Source organism: Macrosteles quadrilineatus, unplaced genomic scaffold (assembly GCF_028750875.1).
Source record: "Macrosteles quadrilineatus isolate MER2022 unplaced genomic scaffold, UCM_ALF_1.0 Scaffold_6__1_contigs__length_79288215, whole genome shotgun sequence".
Taxonomy (NCBI): Eukaryota; Metazoa; Arthropoda; class Insecta; order Hemiptera; family Cicadellidae; genus Macrosteles; species Macrosteles quadrilineatus.
In genome coordinates this window covers 6,811,382-6,835,670 of record NW_026542599.1, presented here as the reverse complement: position 1 = coordinate 6,835,670, position 24,289 = coordinate 6,811,382, and the positions used below count along the sequence as shown (strand labels likewise).

General features: G+C 34.2%; 1 protein-coding gene across 6 annotated transcripts in view; it reads left to right on the top strand.

Moving 5' to 3' along the window:
- The window catches only part of LOC128996817 (uncharacterized), a 74,048-nt gene that overhangs the window by 47,085 nt on the left and 2,674 nt on the right, over nucleotides 1–24,289 (top strand). The window contains exons 2-4 of one of the 6 annotated variants that reach the window (XM_054422302.1): nucleotides 5,085–5,189; nucleotides 10,879–11,004; nucleotides 14,369–14,422. In XM_054422302.1, coding sequence (XP_054278277.1) covers nucleotides 5,085–5,189; nucleotides 10,879–11,004; nucleotides 14,369–14,422 — 285 coding nt within the window. Of the gene's footprint in view, nucleotides 1–5,084; nucleotides 5,229–10,878; nucleotides 11,005–14,368; nucleotides 14,423–24,289 lie in introns of all 6 variants that reach the window. The other 5 variants (XM_054422301.1, XM_054422300.1, XM_054422303.1 and 2 more) reach the window with 5 other exon arrangements.

Genomic DNA, 24,289 nt, shown 5'->3' with positions numbered 1-24,289 from the left:
TTATAATATCCTTAGAAAATCATTGATAAGCTATATTAAACACTTGACTTGAAAAAAAAATAAAAAAGCCAAAGTGGAAGGATTATTCAACTGGTACTTATACTGTACAAACCAAAAATGTACGTAGAAATAATGAAATTATGATAATTATGCCAAAATTCAAATTATCTGTTTAACTAAATAAGATCTGCCTTAAGCAATTTTTCAAAGTTGTTTCAAAGCGGTAAGTAAACCTCTTTCCACCACACGATTATTTTTGCAGCTAGAATTACTCGTCTCCTTTGGCAAATATAAGGCTGATTACCATATGACCTTTTATCAAATGTGTTGCTGTATTTTGTTTCAGTATTGGGGAAATATTTATTGTATGCAAGTTGGTTTAAGATTTCCATGAATTATTTAAAACGAACAGAAAATATTGCGCGCCTAAAACGTTTCTATGTCATGCAGATGCGGTGTAATTGTCGTATTGAGTTTCAATTTGATTGAACTGTTTCGAAGAATATTGATCTAGTTTGATCAGTTTATTCAACGATGATGTAAGACTTGTGCAAGCTATCTGTAACCAAATGGTTTTGATGCGATTTGAAACTTCATACTTGGACTGAAAAGGGATAAAGAGTAAAGGTTTCTTATTTCAGTATTTAATCTATTACTTGCTGTGAGCTCGTCCTTAGCGGGATCAAAGTATTCGAATAAAATCGTTTTTGATGTAGAACATCGGGAATAGAACTTTTGTATTTGTCTACACTATTGGGGCTCCTTTTAACGTTTTTTGTAGAGGAACGGTCCAATCTCTAGGTGTGTTACTATCAACCAGTATAGGTTAAAATTATAGGTTAAAAATAATCAATAATTGTCGGCCTTATGACAAATAATATTATGGTCTGGTAACAATATCGCTTGGAATCAAATCAGTGACCAGGGGTTTTAGATTTGAAGTTGAGCACAATAACCACTCAGCTAACTAGACAATTAAGTCAGATTTGCTCTAGGGATATAGACAAAATCATTACCATACACATTTCAACCTGCGATAATATTTCTGACAGTTAAGATGTAAAAAATTACCTTGTAAATATTTATATAAATCCATCATACATACCATTTAAATCCAATGATTTTACAATAAAACTTCGTCGATTTAATTGAAGTAAATTTGTGGGCTGATTTCCATACTTTCTTTACTTTACCGGTTATAAGTGGCTACTGTAAATACCACCGTATATGCGTAAATACTACGTACCTTACTTTATCTCCGTAGACCGTGGTTACTAAAACTACAAGCTTTTTACGTCTCAGATAAGTTCTTACGTCGGTAGATGCGGGTAGATGTGATCACCAAACTTAACATATAAATCGGTTTCCAGTTACAAATAAGACAACGCTTGTTTTGGCAAGAAAACGTTTTTGGACGTACGTGATGAATGAAAATTGTGGTACAAATGTAGTATTGCTTTACAATGTTTTACTAAGTAACTGTAAAATATTATAACTAGGCCTACTTGGAAAATTTATAGATCAAGTATAAACCCTGACATTTTGATAGTTGTAATTTTAATCAAAGTCATTACATTGAACAGTTTTAGATCGATATAACGTACATATAGCATGGCATAAAAACCGTAAGCAATTTATGTCCTAACCTTGCTAAAAGAACCCTACCCTCCAGATTGGATTGGATGTCTAAAACGCCCATAATAAGGTTGCGTAATATTTATGAGAAGATGAGTAAAGGAAAACTGTCGATTAAATGAAATCACAGCTTTCTTACTAAGATCAGCTGTTACTTTAACCAGCTGATTTATTAAAAGCCTAATGGTCGCGGACAGCTGGTTTCAGCTTTGAACCAACATAAAGCTTTTGCCTCTTGTCAGGATCTTACTAGCAACCTTATTACTAGGTGAGCTAATTCATTGAGCTTCCCAGCAATATAAATAGGAGACCAACGTAAAAATAGGTACGGTAAAATCAACAAATAACTCTTATTGTCAAAATGTCAAAGCAAATTACAGATATAACAAACACGTATTCAATTAACGGCTAATTTCCACCTGCAAAACTCATCTTTCAAACGCACGTAATATATAGGTAATTCAAATTCGAAAAGGTTAAAACCATTGAAACTGTTTTTAACGCTGTAAGCTGGTAGACCATTACCTCATCAACATTGCTAGGTTATTCAGTGCTATTGTACTACATTGCTGCAACCTCGTTCGGCTACACGTTCAGGCTTTTAGTCTGAATTAATTTAATGGATCAACAAAGTATAAATAGACCAGCAGACAATAGTATCAGAGGCTTTGTCCATGGATTATAGCAGGAGTGTCAGAAAGGTTCAGCGACACATTTAGCTGTTATATCCCTATTACATCACGCTGAAGTTCAATTGCTTGATATATAGATTTAAAATTTGTATTCGCCAAGAAAAATACATAAGAAAAATGTGTTATTTAAATACTGTAAATAATAACAAATTATGATTTGCGACTATTAGTAGTTTTGACTGTGTTTCGCAACGAGACAAGAACGCAACAGAGAAATATTTCTTTCCTTAAACCTACTACAATACTCTACCATTTTTATAGGAACACAATTGCACCATTTATTTGAAAAAGTCGTTTGCTAAAGCCAAATCCATTTTAATCTTGCAAACAAAAGGGTTTGATAAGCTATTTAAAATAAAATATATGAGTGTTCATTTTTTGCTGACACCACTTAAAAACGGTTTGGTTATAGAACAAAACACAGACGTACATTTGATTTTATATATTATATAGATTTCGAAAATGTGTACACACACTTTTCCTTAGAATATATTTCAACGATTTCTTATGTGATGCACTCTAATACGTCAGGAACGAATGAAGAGTATTTAATAAACTTGTTGGTTTCAGCTAATTTATAATTTAAAATTCTATGTACAGAACTCAAAATATTATGTCAAAACTCACAATTATGATTGATCAAATTAAACACGTCTTGTGAACATAAACAAATAAAGTTGTTAGTGAACTATAATGACATGTTTAGCTTTACGTTGTTTATTTCATACAGTCCACCATCGCCATTATTGGGTAATGGTATCAGTCTGGGGATACATTGCACAAATACAGGAACTGCCTCCTAGATATCATGATTGCAGAAGTTATCTGCTACATTACAGCGGAAAATCAGATTGATATGGCAATGGATTGCATTACAGTACTACAGTATGATGTTTCCAACATGTTTCAATCAATGATTGCGTCTAGTTATCAGAGTGGTTTCAGTATACAAGTATATACTTCTTCTCATGCACTTACATAGTTTTACGAAAAATACTAAAATATAAAAGAAAAATTCATGATACATACCTTACCATGACGTTGCTCCCCTTAAAATCTGAAGAAATTCGCCTGAAAGTAAAGTTCCTATTAATTTTACTGGTGATTTTGTAAGACCAGTAAAAAAATGTTGTATCACTCAATAAATTATTTAAATTTAAACTTATTGAAACATTTTAATGTATAAAATTCATTTCAAGCTACTCGTACTATATTGAAATATTCATACACAGAATAAAGACCTTTTTTCAGTGACTTTAACCCCAGAATTACTGTAGGTAACATACTTCTTTAATTCTAAAACACGTGCTATCTGAGTTTTACTGTTGCATATTTTATTATAATGGCAACTCGCTTTGTGTGCGCTTACACAGTAATTCGGATATTACATGTTAATGTTTGATATTACAATGTATAATGATGTTCGATAATTTACAGTTATTTACATGTATAATCCTTAAAAAATAATATTTTGGTGATGAACTAATGTCAAGCTACTATTGAAACTATAAGAAATAAACGGTATCAGCAATCTGACATATACTTTCTCCCATTAGCTTGTCAACATCCCTTATAATAATCATGTTATTTTATGGTGAAAATCGCAAAAGTTGCAATTACTTTTTAACTATAACTTTGACAGCATTGTGGAGTGCACCATTTTATTTTGAGTAAAGAGGACAACAAACACAAAATTGTATTTAAAATCGTTCGACCCATTTTGTGTGGAACACTATATCCGTTATTTTATTGGTTTTAATAGAAAGTCACCATAAGAAAATAAAAAGTTAAAACAAAATGGAAAAACTCCTGAAGAACTACGGATTAGTACCCACACAGCAAATTGCAGCAGAGTTGGGCCACATGCTCTGTAGCTCTGTATGCATACACACACACACATACAGACACAGACACCACTTTGGGGGGGAGGAGGAGGAAGCTATAAGAACACAAATTGAAATTCCACCTAAAATTCGAACTGGGAAATCAAACAAAAACAACATTTTCTCCGTAAACTATGTATGGGAGTAAGTAAACCCCTAAATAGTCACATGCAACCATTTCTTGTCAAATATTCTACTACCGCTGTCTAAGTCGATGGTAATACTTGAACAAACCTGCATATATTGTGGCAAATTAATGTGGCAGATCTTATGTTAAGATAACATAGGAGTTGTCCATAACACAGTTTTAACTCCACGGTTCGAGATAGTGAACTGATACTATAACATATAAGTGGTACTTCTGAGATCGACGACATGAGCACGTTCTCGAGAGAGTGGCTGGTAACCTACTTATCTGTATTTGAGTTCTCGCAGAAAATATTGTGATAAAACAACAGAGACAAATGTCTGGTAGAGTACGTTTTAACTATACAAGAAACAAAACAATCAGAAGTTCATATTATATTAGACTACTAGTTACACCAGTGCTTTGCAACGGGAAACATGTCTTCATAGTTTCGATGTTATAGCGCGGTACTACCAATGACGTTTGAAATAGATACAAAGACGGGGAAGGCCCGAGTATAAACATCACCGTCACACGATAATGATTATAAGGATCGAGGCTAAAAGTCACCAAGTACCTGAGTATTGAGACAAACAATTGCACCTTTTCAGTTTCATCACATAGTCTTTCTGAGAAGAATTTGCAACGATTACTACAACGTACAACAAACTCCAAAACACGTCAATCTTTCACTCCGCTATTCATTTTTTTAACACTTTAACTAATTACTTGGTGTGTTTGTTTCAGAGGCAAGATTGATCCGAGAGTATGACGTCGAAGACTCCCTGGAAGATGATTTCTCCCGCAACAGGCGTTCCGAAGAAGAGATAGCGACCCCCTGGCTAGGCCTGGGTAAGCGAGAGGCGCGCTTCACTCCTTATGTAAGCGTAGGTGCGTACCTGTAACTCAACGCACCTCGCACTACCTCTCATATTATCCTTCCTGATACATGCACTTCCTACCAAACTATCCTTCTCCTATACAATCGCCTCGTTTAAGACTATCCTCGAATGAGACAGGTACTTCCTATTAGATTGTTCTCCCCTGATACAGTCACTTCATGTTAGACTACACATGTCTAAAAACGATCACTTCCTCTCAGACCATCCTCCCCTGATCCAGTCACTTCCGTTTGAAACTATATTCCCCTGATACACTCACCTCCACTCAAACTATCGTTCACCTCCTCTCAGACCATCCTCCCCTGATGCAGTCACTTCCTGTAAGACTATATTCCCCTGATACATTCACCTCCACTCAAACTATCCTTCCCTGATACAGTCAGCTCCTCTCAAAACATCGTCCCCTGATGCAGTCACTTCCTGTTAGACTATATTCCCCTGATACACTCACCTCCACTCCAACTATCCTTCCCTGATACAGCCAACTCCTCACAGATTATCCTTCCCTGATACATGCACTTAGTCTCCTACTATCCCTCCCTGATACAACTTCTCTAGACAATCATCCCTGATACAATTACCTCCTCTCGAACCTCCTCCCCATATACAATCACCTACTCTCAGACCAACCTCTCCTGATACAATCATCCTTTAGACCATCCCTCCCTGGTACAGCCACCCTTTCTCATACTGTCCCTTCCACAGATGCAATCACCTCCTCGCAGACTATCTACCTCTTCTTATACAGTTACATTTCAGACTATAATTCCCCCAATGGCTAGGCCTGAGTGAGCGAGGCGCGCTTCACAAAAAAACTCAAACGTGTACGGTAATGCAAAATACCTACACGTCGTAACAAGATAGAACGTGTATGGAAAATAATTAAGGAGTCTGTATTATATTTTCATTTTACAGCAACAAAAACCAGCAATGTGAGGTTATTTTAGGCGAAGCGACTGTAAACAAGTTTCAATTTTGTACTTTTTGTATTTTTCAACTTCACACTTTGGTTGTCAAATTTACATTTTTGATTGCCAATTTTAATCTTACCCCTACTTTACTAACGTGTGCTCCCGCTATCTCCGCGTTCCGCCACCTCCGAATTCTTGAGTGACCCTTATAATACCGTCATTGCCTGCGTTGGTAGCTTTCATTGCATCCACGGCTGCAAATCCCCATGAATGGAAGATTTAATGAAAATTTAACCCGTGGGTAGGTTAGGACGGAAAGTCTTAATGCATGTAGTAGCCGAGGATTATAGGGGTCACTCTGAAATTCGGAGGTGGCGGGACACGGAGGTGGCGGGACGCGGAGATAGCGGGAGGTAACCCTTTACTAATGACCCCAAACACACTAAGGCCTCCCTCGTATTTCGGGTTGCATTTTTACAAATTTTGCATGCCTTAATATCATACCTACTTCACATTCCCAATAGTTTTTCCCTCGATTTCATCTAGTGAATTTAATACCCCCTCTAAGGATGGATCAGTCAAGTTATCTAAGGGTGGATTGCAAAGAATTTCTTAGGAGGTATAACTATCATTAGGCGAAATCAGGGTAAATTAACCTTGTGTTAAGTGATTTGAGACTACACAAAAATACAAATTAAACTTTTCCCAATAATACTTTCTCGCAAATTATTTTTATGATGTTTAACACAACTGTTTTAGGTATTTCTTATTACATAGTGCACCATAGAATAGTATAAATTCTTAATTGGCTCAAATTGCGAACTCTCCAATGTATATTGGATTTCACTTTCGTCAGTCAATGACTTCGGTGGTCACATTACGTACTTTGTCAATACATTTTTATCAACGTGTTGTCCATAATTCCTCGTACGTCATTTCAGATTGCCACTAAGTTGTAAATGCATGTTTTCTTATTCATAATAAAAAAAATCACACACTAATACAGTTTACTTGCACGTTTACTTTTTATTTCATACTTTTAAAGATGGTTTTTTAATTCAAACAACATATTTCAGTCAATTTGGTAAAAATAACACCTGTGTAATATATTTCTTGGCACTTAATTAAGTTGGTGTGAATAGTTTTCATGAAGCGTGACACTCAAAATACATTGAAACTGTTAAACTTAGTTTAGAAGCCCATTATGCTACTCCCGAAACAAGCGTCTTTATTTTACTTTGCAGAAAAAACAGCGCTTGGGGGCAAATTGTCTTGTTATACTTTTACTTACAAAGTCTTATTTGTTGTTTAAAGTTATGTCAAACAAAACAAAGAATTCAGTTTCACCACGCCTTAAAGGTCTTTACCCGGATACATTACCCCTGTTATTTATCTGTTTCTTTTATAATTATAATAGTTTTCAGTGATATGCATGTGAGTAAAGCATGTGAATAAGTGCTAGTATAAGATGATTCATAATCATTATTTACTGTAACATTGACCCTGGTTCACTAAATCTTTCAGACTCATAAAATTTTATTCCATTAACAGGAACCTTATATTTTCAATTACATTATATCAGAGAGGTTCTGCGAATTTCCTATACAGTTTACGTTTGATATAAGTCGTAGAGATATTAAACAAAGATATTACGTTACCGGTAGCCGTAAGATACTTTCCAATAAAGCTTATGTAATATAATAAAGAAACTCGAGATCTGAAACCTATACAAACTGACCAGAGGAGTTACATATTTAATTGGACATTTGAAACTAGATATTCGATCTAAAGGTACAACTGGAAATATACTTGATAGATACCTCAAGGTATGGATTCATTTAATTCTAGGTATCATTTTTATGTCAGCAAATAATAGCTTGCATTTATATAACTTTATAAATGTTTCAAAATTCATTTTCCGTCTCGCCCAAATGTAATATCTTACCATTGAGTTTTAGTTATGACTATTAAGAGTGCTAGACATTCCATACCCATGTTAAAATTGTTGCCAGTTTTGAAATAAAAATCTTCGTAGTTGATGTGAGCCACCGACAGATTGTGCTGATGTAAATTACTGATTTGTGTCGAATATTCAGACTTTTAACCAAAAAACTCAGTAACAAAAACTGAGGTTGAAAATGGAATTTTAGACACTTGCGCAATCTATGACTTGCTTACAGAACTAAGTTGTTTTTTAATGAAAAAACTAGCTGGTCAATATAGATATGGTAACGAAATAGGCATCCAAATAATATGAACCAGCTGTCACACATTCTTTTATTAAAAAATGCGTTAAAAAATATTTTCTACATAATTTTTGTTACTAAGATACTTGAAATGACACAAAAGATGCTACAGTTTGACCTTTCAGTTTAACTTGGTTAAAAAGTCCGCTTATTTGACAAATCACTTTTCTTCACCACAATCTGTCGGTGGCTAATTTAACCAAGTACATTTTGATTTAAAAATTGACAAGTGTGTTAAAAATAATCAAACCAACTGCCAGGCTCTTTAGCATGGATACTTTCCTCTAAACTGGATTTAACTACATCCATAACAAGGAATAATGGTTTTCTTTCAATAATCCATCCCTATTTTCATAATTATATAAAGTATATTGCCCGGCATTTTTTACGTTTTCAATACTTGTATCCGATTTTGGTATTTTGAGACTTACGTGTGGGAAGCGAAGGATCAAAAGTGTATCGAAGGTAGAAAGAAGATCGGGAAAGTGGACGACAAGAAAAGTTGATAAGTATGTTGTGTTATGGTTATTATTTGTAAACCACTTACGTGGCAGTGGGCAAGTAAACATTAAGTCGTCTTCTCCTCTTTTCATCCCTAAAGATGGTTTGGTGGAAGCCGCTTTGGTGAAGCTACCAACCAAAGACCAAATACGAAATGCATTATGACAAAATCGTTTTAATCAATAGATTAATCCAACGAAAAATTAATTTTCCTGTTGCACAGTACTTACGACAAATTTATGCGCCATACGTCCAAAATTTAACTAGTAATAATATAAAAGAATACATATTGTGTTGTAATATTTTATTTACCAATGTAATTGAGGAGCGAATTATGGATATTCTTAGGATATTTCAGTCTTATTTTTATCCTCCGATCAAAGTGGCACATTCAATCATCACTTAAGTGTCAAATAATTGTGTTTTTTTTAATCAAATTTAAACACATTTTAAAATTTAATTGTATCTTTCAAGTTCTAATTCATCAGATCTACTTGAATTTACAATTTCCTCAATTGTACCAATTATTGGTGTTCAGTAAACTAGTGATTAATTGGTTTTCATAGTTTCACGAAGATACCAAAAATATAAATAAAATAGGTTTACACTAAAATTTGTCCGTTAATTAAAATGTAAAAGCACTCTCGAACAAAAAAAAACTAAAAACTCGTGATTCTTTTAAAATGTATTTATTTAACGAGGTAAAAAACACATACAATCTTGTATACATTTAAAATCAGAAACATCTTTATTTTTCACAAAATAACCTTTTAACGTGAAAATGTTCTAAAATAAGTGTATATAGTCTTACCCTGATTGAGCGACCCAAATGAAGCACAGCTGGGGTGTAAACAAGCAAATCCGTGATTAAAACCTTGTCCGCTAAGAGTAAAACAATTTAAACTGAATCCGGACGTAATTACAAAGCTTTCTATCCTACATGTCGTGTATTCGTATCCGGTCTTCCGGACAAGTAGAATAGTTGTTGAATGTTAATTCAACTTTACCGTTTTGGTTTAAATGGATTTTTTAAATCTTTTCTGTAGCACATCTTTGAAAATAATTATAAGTGAAATGTGACATTAATTGTCAAGATTTTGCTCAAAAACAAAAGGTACAACCTTATTGAACTTGTACGAAATGCAAAATTAAATGTTAGTATATTCCCCCCCCCCTTATTTGTTTTTATTCTATCCCATCTCCATGCAAAATCAGTGTGAAGAACGCAATTCCTTAACATACTCTTTACAGAAAGTAATTTACTAAATTGATTCCAACATTCGTTTTTGTCACTTCAATTTGTATCGCAGCATGTAATAGGCTGGTGTACGAAAGGTCAATAAGATTAGAATAATCAAGTTAAGATCTATTTACTGAACATTTCAGAACGTGGTACGCGAAGTGTTAAATGTATATTAAATATTGATTTTTTTTTACGTTCAATAGACAATCGTTTATTCGTCGTTTATTAATAAAAAAGATTATGTCAAGGATATAAGTGGCCTATACTTAAAAACATTAAGGGTTTTCTCAGTTGCATCCCTTTTTCAGCCGATCTACTTAATTGATTTTTATACTTTATGTGCCATTTTTAAGCTTAGCATCTACTGAAGTTTTTTTCTTTTAGATCTTCACCCCCCTTGCGTGATAATTATCTCTTGGGTCCACTTTCAAAAATCCAGTGATGCTGACCGACTTTACGGTTTAAATATGAATTGTAATTTTACATCTGATTCTCCAATTGAATGTTTAACCAGAGTCAGATTGCGGTTTAATAGTCTAACATCGAAATCCTTGAACGCTTTCAGGCTAAGACCATAGACTAACCAACAAAAGTATACTTCTCATCCCATTGTAAAATTCGAAGCTCGTTTTTTTGTGTCTTGTGTTGGTGACACTGACCGCTAGTGTTGACAAAATTCAAAAATATATAATATTTGTTATATATGTATAAAGAATTAGAAGGACTAAAATATCGCAGGTCTGTCGACAGGGGTGCTGAGCGACATGCAGCAGTTCTTCGACAATCTCAGAACCAACCTGGACAGTCTGGAGAGTCTTCCTCCAGAACAAAGAGACGCACTTCTGGGCAACTCGCCTCAACCAGGTAAAAACATTGAAATTGTAAATATACAAACTATTAAATCTTTATTTCTGTCTAGTTTTATCCGATCATCAACACACGTGCAGTTGTTTTAAGAGGTTTCAGGCATTTTTTTACTATGAAGTATTACGTATACTAAAACTCAGACATATAGAACCAGACATTTCCTTACTAAAAAGGCTATGTACGTTGGTGAGTCGGTGGCTCAGTCGGTAGCACCGCGAACTTCGGGTCCAAAGAATTAATGAGAATTTACATTACGCTGCAATGTAATAGGACTGTGTATTGTAGCATTTAAATAAATAAATAAAAGTCGTGGGTTCGGTTCTTGGTAGGCCTAACTCTCACTACTTATTAGCAGTGCACTTTGCCCTTGTACTGTACCGGCGCACTCCTTGTTTTGCTGGATACGCTCCATGCACTGGTCTCTGTGGTCCATGTGGACGGGAAAATGTAAGGTTAAAGAAGCCACCAACTTCTTAAAATAAGTTGAAACTTTGTAAAAGAAAAAACTTAAATGCAGTAAGTTTTACTGATGTTAGCAGATCCCTCCATAAGCGGTACTTTTTAAAGCAAGCAAGACTGATTTTTGTGAACTGTGGCATCTATTGTGCCACATTTACATTAACTAGGCTACCACAGTTTCAAACTGGAACGGGTGGCGTCGTCCTGTAATCCAGCTAATAGGAGGTTGCGAATTGTGGATATTTATAGGCATGCACTGTGGATGCGATACTCCCTGGTGTGGATTAACGTCCGCACTAGTGAGTAATACGACTATCCGCAGTACTATCCTGACAATTAGACCAATTCGTATATACCAAGGCTGAAATGTGGTTCGGATTCCACTATAAACTGTAGGTCCCTTAGTTGCCATTAGCTGTATGGGCTATTAATTAACAGCTGTTTCTACGGATTTTTCGGCCTAAGTCACTAACTAGACTACAAGATCGTGCCACTCATCATACACTCATCTCCATTCATACTGGGCTTGAAATACCTACTTTGTATGGTCGCCATTTCATTAAAAAGTATTAAAGTATTAAATACAAACCAGCTAATCTGCAGACTATGAAGACTATGCAGATTTGCCTGATTTGGTTTAATGAGTACGGTACTTAGGCTTGCTGCTACAAGGAGGATAATGATGTGTGTTTTCATAAAAATTATAGCCAAGTATGAAATAACATATATTCCAAGTTTGATCAAAATATATCTACAAACGAGCTAACTACAGCAGTTGATTTATTCTCCATTAGAACAACATAGGAAATTTTACTTACAAACTTTTTTTAAATTTTCAGCGCAACCAATGACCGTACAAAAACACTTCAAAATACTAATTTATTTGGGGGTTTTAAGTTCTACAAATTGGTTTGGATATAAACCGTTTGTGTTGTTATAAGTTTGTACTTTTGAACTTCTATAAAGAGCTCCTATAAAGTATTATAAAACGTCCTTTTAACGATTTTAAAGTATAAATATGAGAATTGAGTTAATGCTGTCACTTACATCGATGAGTTTATTACGCTTTAAGAGAGGAAATCTTTCCTTTACTTTGGGGGTCACGAACCTATAATAACATTTTGACATTTAACGTAAAGAGGATTAAATACCAACTCTTTAAACCTTTTAGTAATAAGAGTATAAATGGTTTTCGTAGTAAATGAACTCCTGCGGACCAAATAAATGGCAAAATCAATTTTCCATTATTTAAGTTAAGTGTTAAGTGTCGAAACAAAAATAGTATCCATTGAACTAAACCTGTCCAATCCTGCACTAAGGGCATTTCCACTAAAATGAGTAGGCGAAATTAAATATATTTTTAAGTGTTTCATTTGGATTAACCATACTGAAAAGTCACCAAATAAGCTAGGCCACTATAATTGTTTAAATGCTGGAAACTGAACGGATTAGTAACCAGGAAAACATGCACAAGATTATAAACACCCCAGGACTAAAAATCCAATCATAATCTAAATCTAAATCAGCCCAGTTAACCTTGAAAATACCTCATTCGACAGTTTACTTCTGAAGTCAAATTATATCCAGTTCTGTGGTTATTCACATTTAAGTTTTGCTTTGGCACAGCTCAAAGTTACTGAACACAAACCACTATTCACAATTTCTTATCTATCTATATATTAATAGGCAAGCATGTTTCTTTAAAACCTTTTTTCTCAGCTCGTGTGCATCGCAGGGGAAATCTACGCATACTGTTAGAAAGATATTTGCCTGTAGATGTGCAGAATCCCTTTATAAATTAAAATAGGCTAAAAAATAAGCACAAAAAACTAATTTGAAAACTTCATTAACATGGACCAACTGGGTTGCCATGACAGTGACGAAATAACAACAAAATGTAAACAGAAAATCAAAACAAATGGAAGGAATCCCAATCACATGTTTTATTTACAGTGTGGGGAGAAAATAGAGAAGTCTGTACATTAATTATTTTTGGTCGAGTTTCGACCACAGGACGACCACTAGTATAAATTAATCACATAACCACAAAAATGCAATTGTAGCATAAACGCACTTGTTGCTACGCGTCGTCGCCGTCTAAACAGCCATTGCCATCAGTATTGTTGATCAGCTGATCTGCTTTTGACTCAACGCGAATAACAAAACAACGTCTTCCAAACGTCCGTATTTAGATTTTTGCTCCAATCTAAATCTTAATTTTGTTCACTTTTTAACTTCGACTGTAAGCAATCGGTTGTATCGATGGTTTTGAATCGAGTTCATTATCGCATTGTTTTCGACTGCTTTCAAATTTGTTGACGTTAAAGGTTGAATTTTAAAATATGGATGACAAACTACTGAAAGTACAATACATTCATAAAACTATTGATTCATATATAGTTCATCATATTGATTTCTATCGATAGTGTAACACAAACACAATAGTAACAGACGAAACTATTCAATACCTTACTAAACAGCTGTTTGTTCACAATATTTATTGAAATCCTATGATCCCACTCCTATCTTCCCTTGAGTTAGAGATCGTGCCCGAGTCACTGTTGGATAATTGTATATAGGCTAGTGATAATATGTTTTATCGCTTGCAAATATTAAACTGATCGTCTAATCATCATAGTGATTGTTAAATTACAACCAATATGGATCCAATGAATAGTTACCTTAAACGCTCCTCATAAGACTAAATTTTTTCAGGAATAATTGCATGAAGCATCACTACATTCAGTAAAATAAATAGCTTATTTACTCATAAAAGTCAGATTCTTGAACACCAAACGAAATTGAAATGTGTTTGAGAATGCAAACTAAATTAAAACTATTATTAAATCCTAATCCAAACATTTAAAATCCGAGTTCTGAGTAGATTTGGCGTGTGTTTTAGGTCGTTTGGGGCCCAAGAGAAGAAACCGCATAACAGGGATATCAAAATACTCAAGTAAATATAAATAACATTTTGTAGCAGTAAGTATGTCCAGTATTAACCATCATCAACATAATCGGATCATAACCATTATTGTTAGCTCATAAAATTAATGTAAACTAATACTGATAATTTGTCATGCTTAAATCGGCGTCAAAAATCATCATATAATCAAATCATCAAGACCGATATGTGATAAATGTATTTGTAAATCTCAGTTAATGACTAAACCCAATTTAATAAAACTCATTTTTATATTTAAATAATTTCAATTTTAAACACAGTAGCCTCGTAGTTTTAATTATTATTTTTCTCAATTTATCCACTACACATCACTTATCTTTTTTATACGAAATACAGATAAATAAAACAATTAATCAGTAATTCGGTAAAAATTAATACGAGTATTTATGTTAACTTTTCCTTTAAACCGTTGATTTTTGCAATTATTATAAAAAAACGAAAGGTTGTAAAACATAATGCAACGCTTGATCAAATTAACAGCTCAATATATTAATTCATTGACATATAAGTTACTATCAAACCAGTCGTGGCTTTGCTCACTAACATTTAAATTACAAAGTTGAATGTAAAAAAGTTAAATCTTATAGGCCTACAAATAATAAAAAAAAATTTAATCCATTAATATATAATCACATAATTTAGGTAAGCATTTGTGACTAACGAAGTTAAACTGTCATTACAACATTAAATGACCTTCAACCAAGCGCATCGGACAACTAAATCTGAAACCACCTACATAATATGCTTTTGGCAAGAATACTATCCCCGCTGTATCTTTTCTAAAAGTACAGTCAGTTCTCCCATAACTTTATTTAAAAATAGGGTCTAGATGTATCTTAAAATAACATTAAGTACAGGGTTATTACAAATGATGTTCCTGATTTTGATTATAAATATTACTGGGTTAATTTGTTTCAAGACTATTTTAGTTGGTACCATTGGAAAGAAAAACTAATAAAGTTTCATATACATTGGTTTGGGTGCATATCAGCTGTTTGTCAAGTCAATTGTTGTAAGTGTTGTGTAATGGCTGAATTTGAAGGCAGGAAAGCTTTTTGCCAGTTGGAATATTACATTGACCAATCTGTTATTAGTGTGCAACGACACTTTAGAACCAGGTTTAACGATTATCCTCCTAGTAACCACTATATTGGCAAGTAACACTTGAAATTTGAGAGAAATGGCTGCATTTGAATGTTACTTGTAGTAGGGCTTAACTTAACAATGTGCTGCCTGAGATATGGAACGAGCTCGGTGGTCCGAATAATGACACACCCCTGAACTGGCCTACAAGATCTCCGGACATCACCCCCTGTATTTTTTTCTTGTGGAGATACATCAAAGATAAGGCGTACACACCCCTATTATCAGATAGCATACTTGAGATCCAGCAACGGATTATCAATGCTATCGAAACAATAGACCTAGACACACTTTTCAAAGTCTAGCAAGAGCTTGACTACATTATTGACATCTGTCGTACCACAAGGGGTTCCCGTATCGAGCATTTACAGTTCTGTGTATCTGTGTCGAAATTTTTTGAGTTTTTCAAAAGTTGTAACCATTTTATTTCTTTGTATAACAAATAAAGCTATATTTTATGTATGTTTGAAATCATGAACATCATTTGTAATAACCCTGTAATATAAAACCTTGCACGATGCTTTATTGTGGTTCTCGACACCCTTAAAGGCCCTAAACAGTTGCAGGTCTACAGTATCTAAAAATGTTTCACCAAGCGTGTTTTTATAAGTAAATGTGCACACATAAAACTGGCTTTTCTTAAATCTATATTATTAAACTTGATATCATAAATAATAAATACATTTCTCTAAAACAAACACTAAAAACGTTTGTAATTTACTTCAACCACTAATGCTTTACTTACGGTAATTCTTAATCAACCAAATACTTGAACTCCGATTTTACAACAACATACTCATCATTCTGCAATTGCATGATTGTGACATTTTCATTATCCTATATGTAAAAATGAACGAGATTGCACTTACCAAAAACTTCTGAAAACTTCCCGTGTAATCCTTCAAGTAATAGATTAAACTCGATAGCAAATAATTGTTCTCTTGACATTTGATATTCAGAACACATTAAAAATATACTGTTATAGAGAGCACACAGATCTTAAAAACCACAAAATATTGAGTACACGTCTTGTTTTTTAATACATTTAACCATTTAAAAAAGTGTTATGCAATAAAACACAAATATTCAAGCCACAAAATAATGTAAATATTTACATTTCAACCAATTTGTTATAACCAGCTGTATCCTTAAGTGCAGATTATAACTATTCTTCCTCTGGTTATTTAACGCAACTAAATGTGTATGTCATCAAGTGTACAAAACATTTTAATGAGTTAAATCGTGGATTTTAAATATTGTACATTAAGTAACCAACATTATCTATTTGATTTGTTACTTTAATGTCATTAGCAAGAATTTTACCATTACACAAAGCATATACATACAATATAATTTATTATATTGTTTTTATCATTGCCTTTGATTTTTTATCAATTTAAGATTATATCACTGTTTTTGTTTTGCAAATCGTTAAAGTAATCGTGTAGAGATTAGTTACCAAATAATTATGTTTGTTGAAGCATTGTTGAGCAATCTAAGGTTACGTACAAAAAAACTTTACAATTAAAGTATCCACATTATTCTTCACTGGGTTTAGATAACCGCACAAATTATAAGAGGATGAACAAAAAAATGTGGCTATAGTAAGAGAAAAAGAATACTGTTGTAGTTTGCTTGTTTAAATAGATTGTTCAAATTTTGCAATTTTATTTACTTCATACCAACATTTATTAAAAACACTTACTCGTTGCAGCTAACCTAAGTACTCGTTAAATCCAATTAGGGGTAAAATCTGACAAGTTTGAGGAAACATTTGAGTAAAACCCTAATACTGTACAAGAAATTCGCTTAGTATAGTATAACCTATCCTCACTGTGTGGCGTGATATTTAACTCTGGCATAAATATAGTGACGGCGTCATGTGATCGTTGGACGGCGTACTTGTGTACTTCTGGTCGTGGTGATCTTACGTTATCAGTTCCTCGTCGTGGTGATTAAGTCTTCTACGTCGCTACTACGAGGATGATCACCCCCCACCACGCGCTGATAAGGGAGTGACGTCTCCGCTATCAATCAAGAAGGCAACCGTCGTTGACAGCTCCTCCCCTTCCGCAAGTCGCTGGCTACCGCAAAGATAAGGGAAAAAGTGATTAAACGTGTAAGTCTTCAAATATCGATCGTGATTGGAACGTTTCTCACATCGGCTGGAAGATGTATCAATATGTTCCTGTTCCTATGTGTAAGAACCTTGATACAGAGTTTTTCTAGGGCGCTAGACACTAGCTTGGGAACGCTTTTCACATTACTTCAGGCTATACCTAGGAGTTGTGGCATTATCACTTAGATAAAAATCCATTGGTTATTTGTTATTTGTTGAGATTTAAACCCGGGATCTCAGGGACCGGAGTCCCGCGCAGACCAGCTCACACCCCTTGATACAGATGGAAGCAACGGATCAGATTTGATACAAGCATAGATAAAACATAAGTTACTCTCTTGGTAGATTTCCCATCCTTATAGAACAGCTGGAGCCAATTTTATCGTTAGTTCTGTCTGGTGCACTGTAGATGTCGTGTTTTGTTTACAATTTGTTTATTGTTGTTTCAGTCATTCAAAACTCCGTTTAGCCAAATAAAACTATATAATCATAAACAAAAACTCATTCTCTAGTTATAGAACGAAACAGTAAGGCACAAATTATAAAATTAACTCTAAAATAACAGAAACAACATTTCGTCGACACTAGCCACCAGTGTCACCAGACATGAACTAGACACGGAAAACAAGCGTCAAAATTTACAATGGGGTGGGAAGTGTACTTGTGTTGGTTATTCTATGATTCAACTTAGTTTTGAAACGGAACGGTTTTACGTTTTTTGCAATATTAAATCTTAATAATTTGACGTCGACCTTTTGCTAACAAGATTATCAATTGATGGTACAGTATCTGGGTGGAGAATCGACTACGATTGGGAATGAACCAGCAATCTGCGGATTTGAAGGCGTGCACTTATAACCACTCGGCCACCCAGACAATATACACTTTAATATGCACTAAGGTACAGAATAGAAACCCTATATAACAAAAATACAAAGTATACGGGATTGGTTTGCAATTCAGTCGTTATATATTGAAAGGTTAACTGCAACAATGCACAATGAAGTCGGAGATGTCGGGAAGTTGGAGATTGGAGATTACCAGTTAGTCGGAGATATTCTTGCCACCAATCTCCGGGTTATATCCTGCTCAATTAGCTGAACAGTAGGCCCTCGTGGCGTGGTGTGCCTTCCTACAATAGTACTTTTGAAATATATTATGATACTTTCACTATTCATTGTTTTCGTATTATTATTTTCCAAGCCATCAAGCCAAGTTTGGCCATTGGTGGATTTTCACTTGCCATAAGCTATGCATGTACAATATTTATCATATTACAGAGAAAAGTTGTACGAACTACTAGCTATCGATATGAGACTCGTGGTGTAATAAAATGTAGAAAGACAATTGCACTTCCCTAACCCAAAGGTACTGTAAAACAACATAGCAATACCACCATAAGATTACAGATTACGACCGTATCATCAAACCTATTTCGTAGTTAATTGAAAACGATTAACTTTTATTGTTACGTTACAAGAAAACTTATAATCTATTGCAAAATCTCAAGCATGTTTTTATGTGTAAATTGAAATTAGTAGTTGATTGGTATACGATTTAAAAAATGCCATTTCAGAACATATTTTTTTACTGTAAAAGTTGTTCGATGAGAAACTACTGTGCTCTTAGTCGCACTTTGATTTTTACCCCATCCCCCCTCAAGACACTACCGAATCTAAATGCTGTGATTATCTATGTTAATGTGACTGACAATATGTTCGTTTTTCCCTTTCTTCGACTTTTTATTCTTTTCTTAGGAGGTAACAATCTACGTAGGCACGCGCCTGACAGCCTGGTGTCGACGACCCTTGACACAATAATTAACACCCAAAGGACCCTGATGGATACGTTCATCCCCTCCTTCTCCTCTACACAGACTCACTCGTTGACTTTTAACGTGTAATAAAATTTAACTTTAGTCAATCGTAAACATTAGGGAATTTCTAATGAAGGGAATGAGTTATTTTTGTAGGTCTCAGGGTAAGACCAAGACTCGGGACCTATTTACTTAGCACTATCCGTTCAAATGAATGTATGTATGTGTGTCAGTTAGCACGATATGGAGTAGGAATCGTCTGATGTTGATAAAATTCGGTACAAACTTGTAAAGCTATAATTATTCGAACGAGTGTTCAAACCAACATGATCAGACTCTGGGAACGAGATTCATAGGGAGGGGGGGGGGTTATGGGAGAGTTTATGGGGTAAAATTTGATAAACCATTTGACTCCCAAAACTTAAAGTTTCGCATTTTTTTCTAAACCATTTTGAATTTGAAAATACCAAATCATTTATTATACTGAAGTGTTGTGTTGTATTCCTAAACGTTATGGAGAAAAAAAACTGAGCTTAAAATTTCCTTGTTATTTATTGTTATGGATATTAAAATAAACTGTTGTAGTTTGCTTGTTTATGGGTGTACTTTGATCAAACTTGGCAAATTTGTTTATTTCATACTACGCTATTAACATTTAAATAAAAACACAATCCCTATGGCATCTGGAAACAGAATCGGTCTCGCTTGGAATCGAACCAGCGACCTTTTGTATTGAAGGCGAGCACTATAACCATCCAACTACTCGGACAATTTTGATACAATTTATTACACAACATTTTTGATCATGACTCATGTTTTAACGGTAGTATTTTGTTTTGGTTCTTTTCCGTTAATTCACTACCATTACTTTTTTATTGCGATTCCAACATTTTTTTACAGTTAGCCTAGTCTACAGAATCAATACATCAATTATAAAATGAAATTATTCTAAACTAACTTACCCAACCAAACTTGCTGATTGAAAAAGTTCTGGTAGTGAATAAACGGAACTGCAGTGAAAAAAGTAGTGGTTGTTGAATTAACAGAAAAGGACCCTTGTTGTGCTCCGTATAATGTGTTTAAAGATTAATTTGAAACTTGCAAGGTATCTATAATCTTTTATTGATTTATTTGATTCGTAATTATAATCTTGACATAACACAATAGCAGTTAGGTAAAAAATATGGAATCGTAGGTTGGATATCGTTGTATTATTTGCACTCAATAAACACAGATTTCTCTTGTTCGTTGAGCTGTAAAAACGTTTTAACAAAAGCAAAATTCATCTAATAACGTAAACAATTTACAACTTAGACATGAATGTTTGACTTTAACAATCGTAGTTGAGTAATAATAAAGCAGTCTTATTGTAATGGAATGTTCAAGAATGTTAACGCCAACATTGGTTCGTAATAATATTGAAAACAATGATCATTATCAACAAAACATAAAGTTGTATTTTACCTTGTGATTTTACATAATTATGGGACGAAGTTTCATCATTAAAAATCTTATTTACGGTTCCAATGTTTTCAGGAGCATTTTTAAAATTACAATCGTTTTTCCTCAGACATCGAAAATAAACGGTATCAGCATTCTGACACATACTTTCTCCCATAAGTTTGTCAACAACCTTTATCATGTGTAAGCGGTGAGAGTAAATATATACGGAAATGGGATTTGTACAATTTGTCCAGAATTTAAAGGACTATAACATACTAAATTTTATCAAAATTGTTCGGACCATTTTTGGGAAAATCCGATTTATCCGATATTTTATGGGAAAACAACATAATTTACAATAACTTTTGAACCGTAGTTTTTACAGAAATGGGATTTGTACCATTCTGTTCACAATATAAAGGACTAAAAACATACTAAATTTTCTATCAAAATCGTTCGGGCCATTTTTGGGAAAATCCTATTTTTCCGTTATTTTATGGGGTTTTATGGGAAAATCCCCATTAAAAATTAAAATTTCTAAAAAATGAAAAAACTATCAAAATTTGAAGGACCATTACACACTATGTTAAATCAATACCGGATTTTTTTTTCAAAAATCCTATTTTTCGTTATTTTATGGGGGTTTTATGGGAAAATTACATAATTTACAATAACTTTTGAACCGTAATTTTTACAGAAATGGGATTTGTACCATTTTGTTCAGAATTCAAAGGGCTACAACAAACTAAATTTTTATCAAAATCGTTCTGGCCATTTTTGAGAAAATCAGATTTTTCCGTTTTTATGGGTTTTTATGGGAAAATCCCCATTAAAAATCAAAATTTCAAAAAAATTTAAAAAAACTCCTGGAGATACCATAGATTAGAACCTACAGTACATACCAAATTTCATCGAAATTGGACCACAGGTGTAGTCTCTAGCTCTGTACACATCCAGACACACACACCCACACACACCAACACAGACATCACTTCGAAAGCCACTTTTTTGGGTCCAGGGGGACCCAAAACGAATATATCCACTCAAAACTCAAACTCGAAAATTTTGACGAAAAGCATACTTTCTCCATACTACTTATGGTATAGGGGGAGAAAGTAAAAGTGTTGGATATTTTTCGTATTTTAACTAACCAAAATAGTTCAAATTGCTTATACAGTATTACATTGATGCAAACTAAACAGAAAGTGTCCATAAGAATCTTTTACATTACATAAAGTCACCATAGCCAAAATTTAACTTCAAACAAAGAGAACATAGATCTACGTTAGATAATAGATAACAGCGTTGGATGACGAGACCACGTTTTGAGTAGGTTCCTTACAACAGCACGTATAAATTCCAATAGCATGTATGTAAGAAACTAAACACAGTAAAATGATAGCCTATTCATAAAAAGCTATCAAATACGTCAAACAACTACTCTACTTTATAGTCAATGACCGCGTCTACTTACATGCAATTAATTTTGCAACTCAAAATATTGAGGGTTTGAACCGTTCCCTCACAAATAAACATAATCAGCAATCTAACACATAATTTCTCCAATTAACCTGCGAGCCCTTTTTGTAAATATCAGATTTTCCCGTTATTTTATCAAATTTCAAAAGAAAGCTCAAATTTAATTGCACTTTGAAAACAAATTTGGGTCAGTGAGACCAAAAATTGATATTTCCACCCAAAATTCAAACTCGAAAACTTTGAGGAAACAATGCTTTGTCCATATAGGCTAGTATAAATAGGAGGGGAAATTAAAAGCTTGAAAAATTCAAAGACCACGAAAATACAAAACCCACAAGGTCACGAATCACGGTAAAATACGATGACTCACACAACTTGTCAAACTCCAGTCAACGTCCGCGTCTACTAGCATGCAGATAATTTCGCAGCTCAGACTTATCGACGACTTCCCAGAACTCCGTCTGCTTCCCTTGCGAATTGGCGGGAATTAATCGTCCAACCACGCAAGTGTATTATCTACTCGGCGATACAAGAACTGACACTTTCATTAAGGAGATACATCAGACACGACCTTTTAATGCAATTACCTGTAACTACGCAGTTTGACCTAACAATTAACAGCAGGATAGCCGCAAGGTGGTTGGTAACAATGTTTAAAAGGCTGGAGTTTAATTTATGGAGAGTATAAGAAGATCTAGTGTGTCGCTATATATAATTTATTATCGAGTGTTGAGCGTTTCTCATACAAAACTTATTGGAACGCTAGTTCCATATCTAGCTGTATGAAAGTGGGGCTAGTGGGCTTCCTTGCATTTATTATAGTACAGAAAGCTCCTAAATTGCTGCATTTAGTTACTTTGCCACACACTTCATTGTCGCACACCAGTATTCCATCCAAACCAAACAACACAAAACAGCGTGCTTTTATTATGCACGTAATTCGTGCACGCTTGGCAATAGGTTGGCAACAATTTAAGATATCATTTGGTCCAGCGTTTCCCATTTCGTTCAATGTTTGGATTTAACCTAACCTAAAAACGTGTTGCATGGTGTTTGAAAGACTAATTGTTATATGCTTTATAGTAACTGTAGACAAAATATAATGTGTAACACGAGTACAAACTGCCTTTGCCCACTAGTTACACAAATAAGTATTCCATCACTCTGAACAGAAAATACCCATTTTCGATAACATCTAATATCAAAGAAAGTATTTGTTTCGCAAGCTCTAATTTAGAGCAAGTGAAAACGAACAGCTGATTATCCCTTGCTCTATGTTGATCTCAATCCCATCTCCATCATCCCACAACGCGCTAGTGTTTGTTTACAATTTATTTTTATTACTGAAATCAGCTGTTTTTATTGTTCAACAATATAAATGTTGAATTAAAATTCATTGTGTAGCCTCTGAACTGTATTATATAAGTATCATACCTTTACGTCCACAGCTCAATAGAGTGTAGTCAAACTCACTACATGTTACTAATTGTTGAATGTTTTGTCGTCTTACATGCGTATTTATTTAAATGTTCTTGACGAGTATCTCTTTTAGGCCCCTACTATACATATACCTTTAAATTGTATCATTGACTGTATTCAGCTGATTCATAAGGGCGACAAATCTGTTTAGAAATAAAACATTTGCTACGGGTTTGAAATATTTACAGGAAAGTAAGTGTACGGTAGCGCCCAGCGACCACAGAATTAAAATTTTAAATTAAATTTTAATTCTGTGGTCGCTGGTAGCGCCTGCCGCGGAGCAAACAGGCAATTGGAGTACAGCACCTACATTGCGTCTGAATACTGAAGGCGTTTCAAGCTCCTTCTGTGGCTAAAATATTATTTTCTGTCTTTTGTT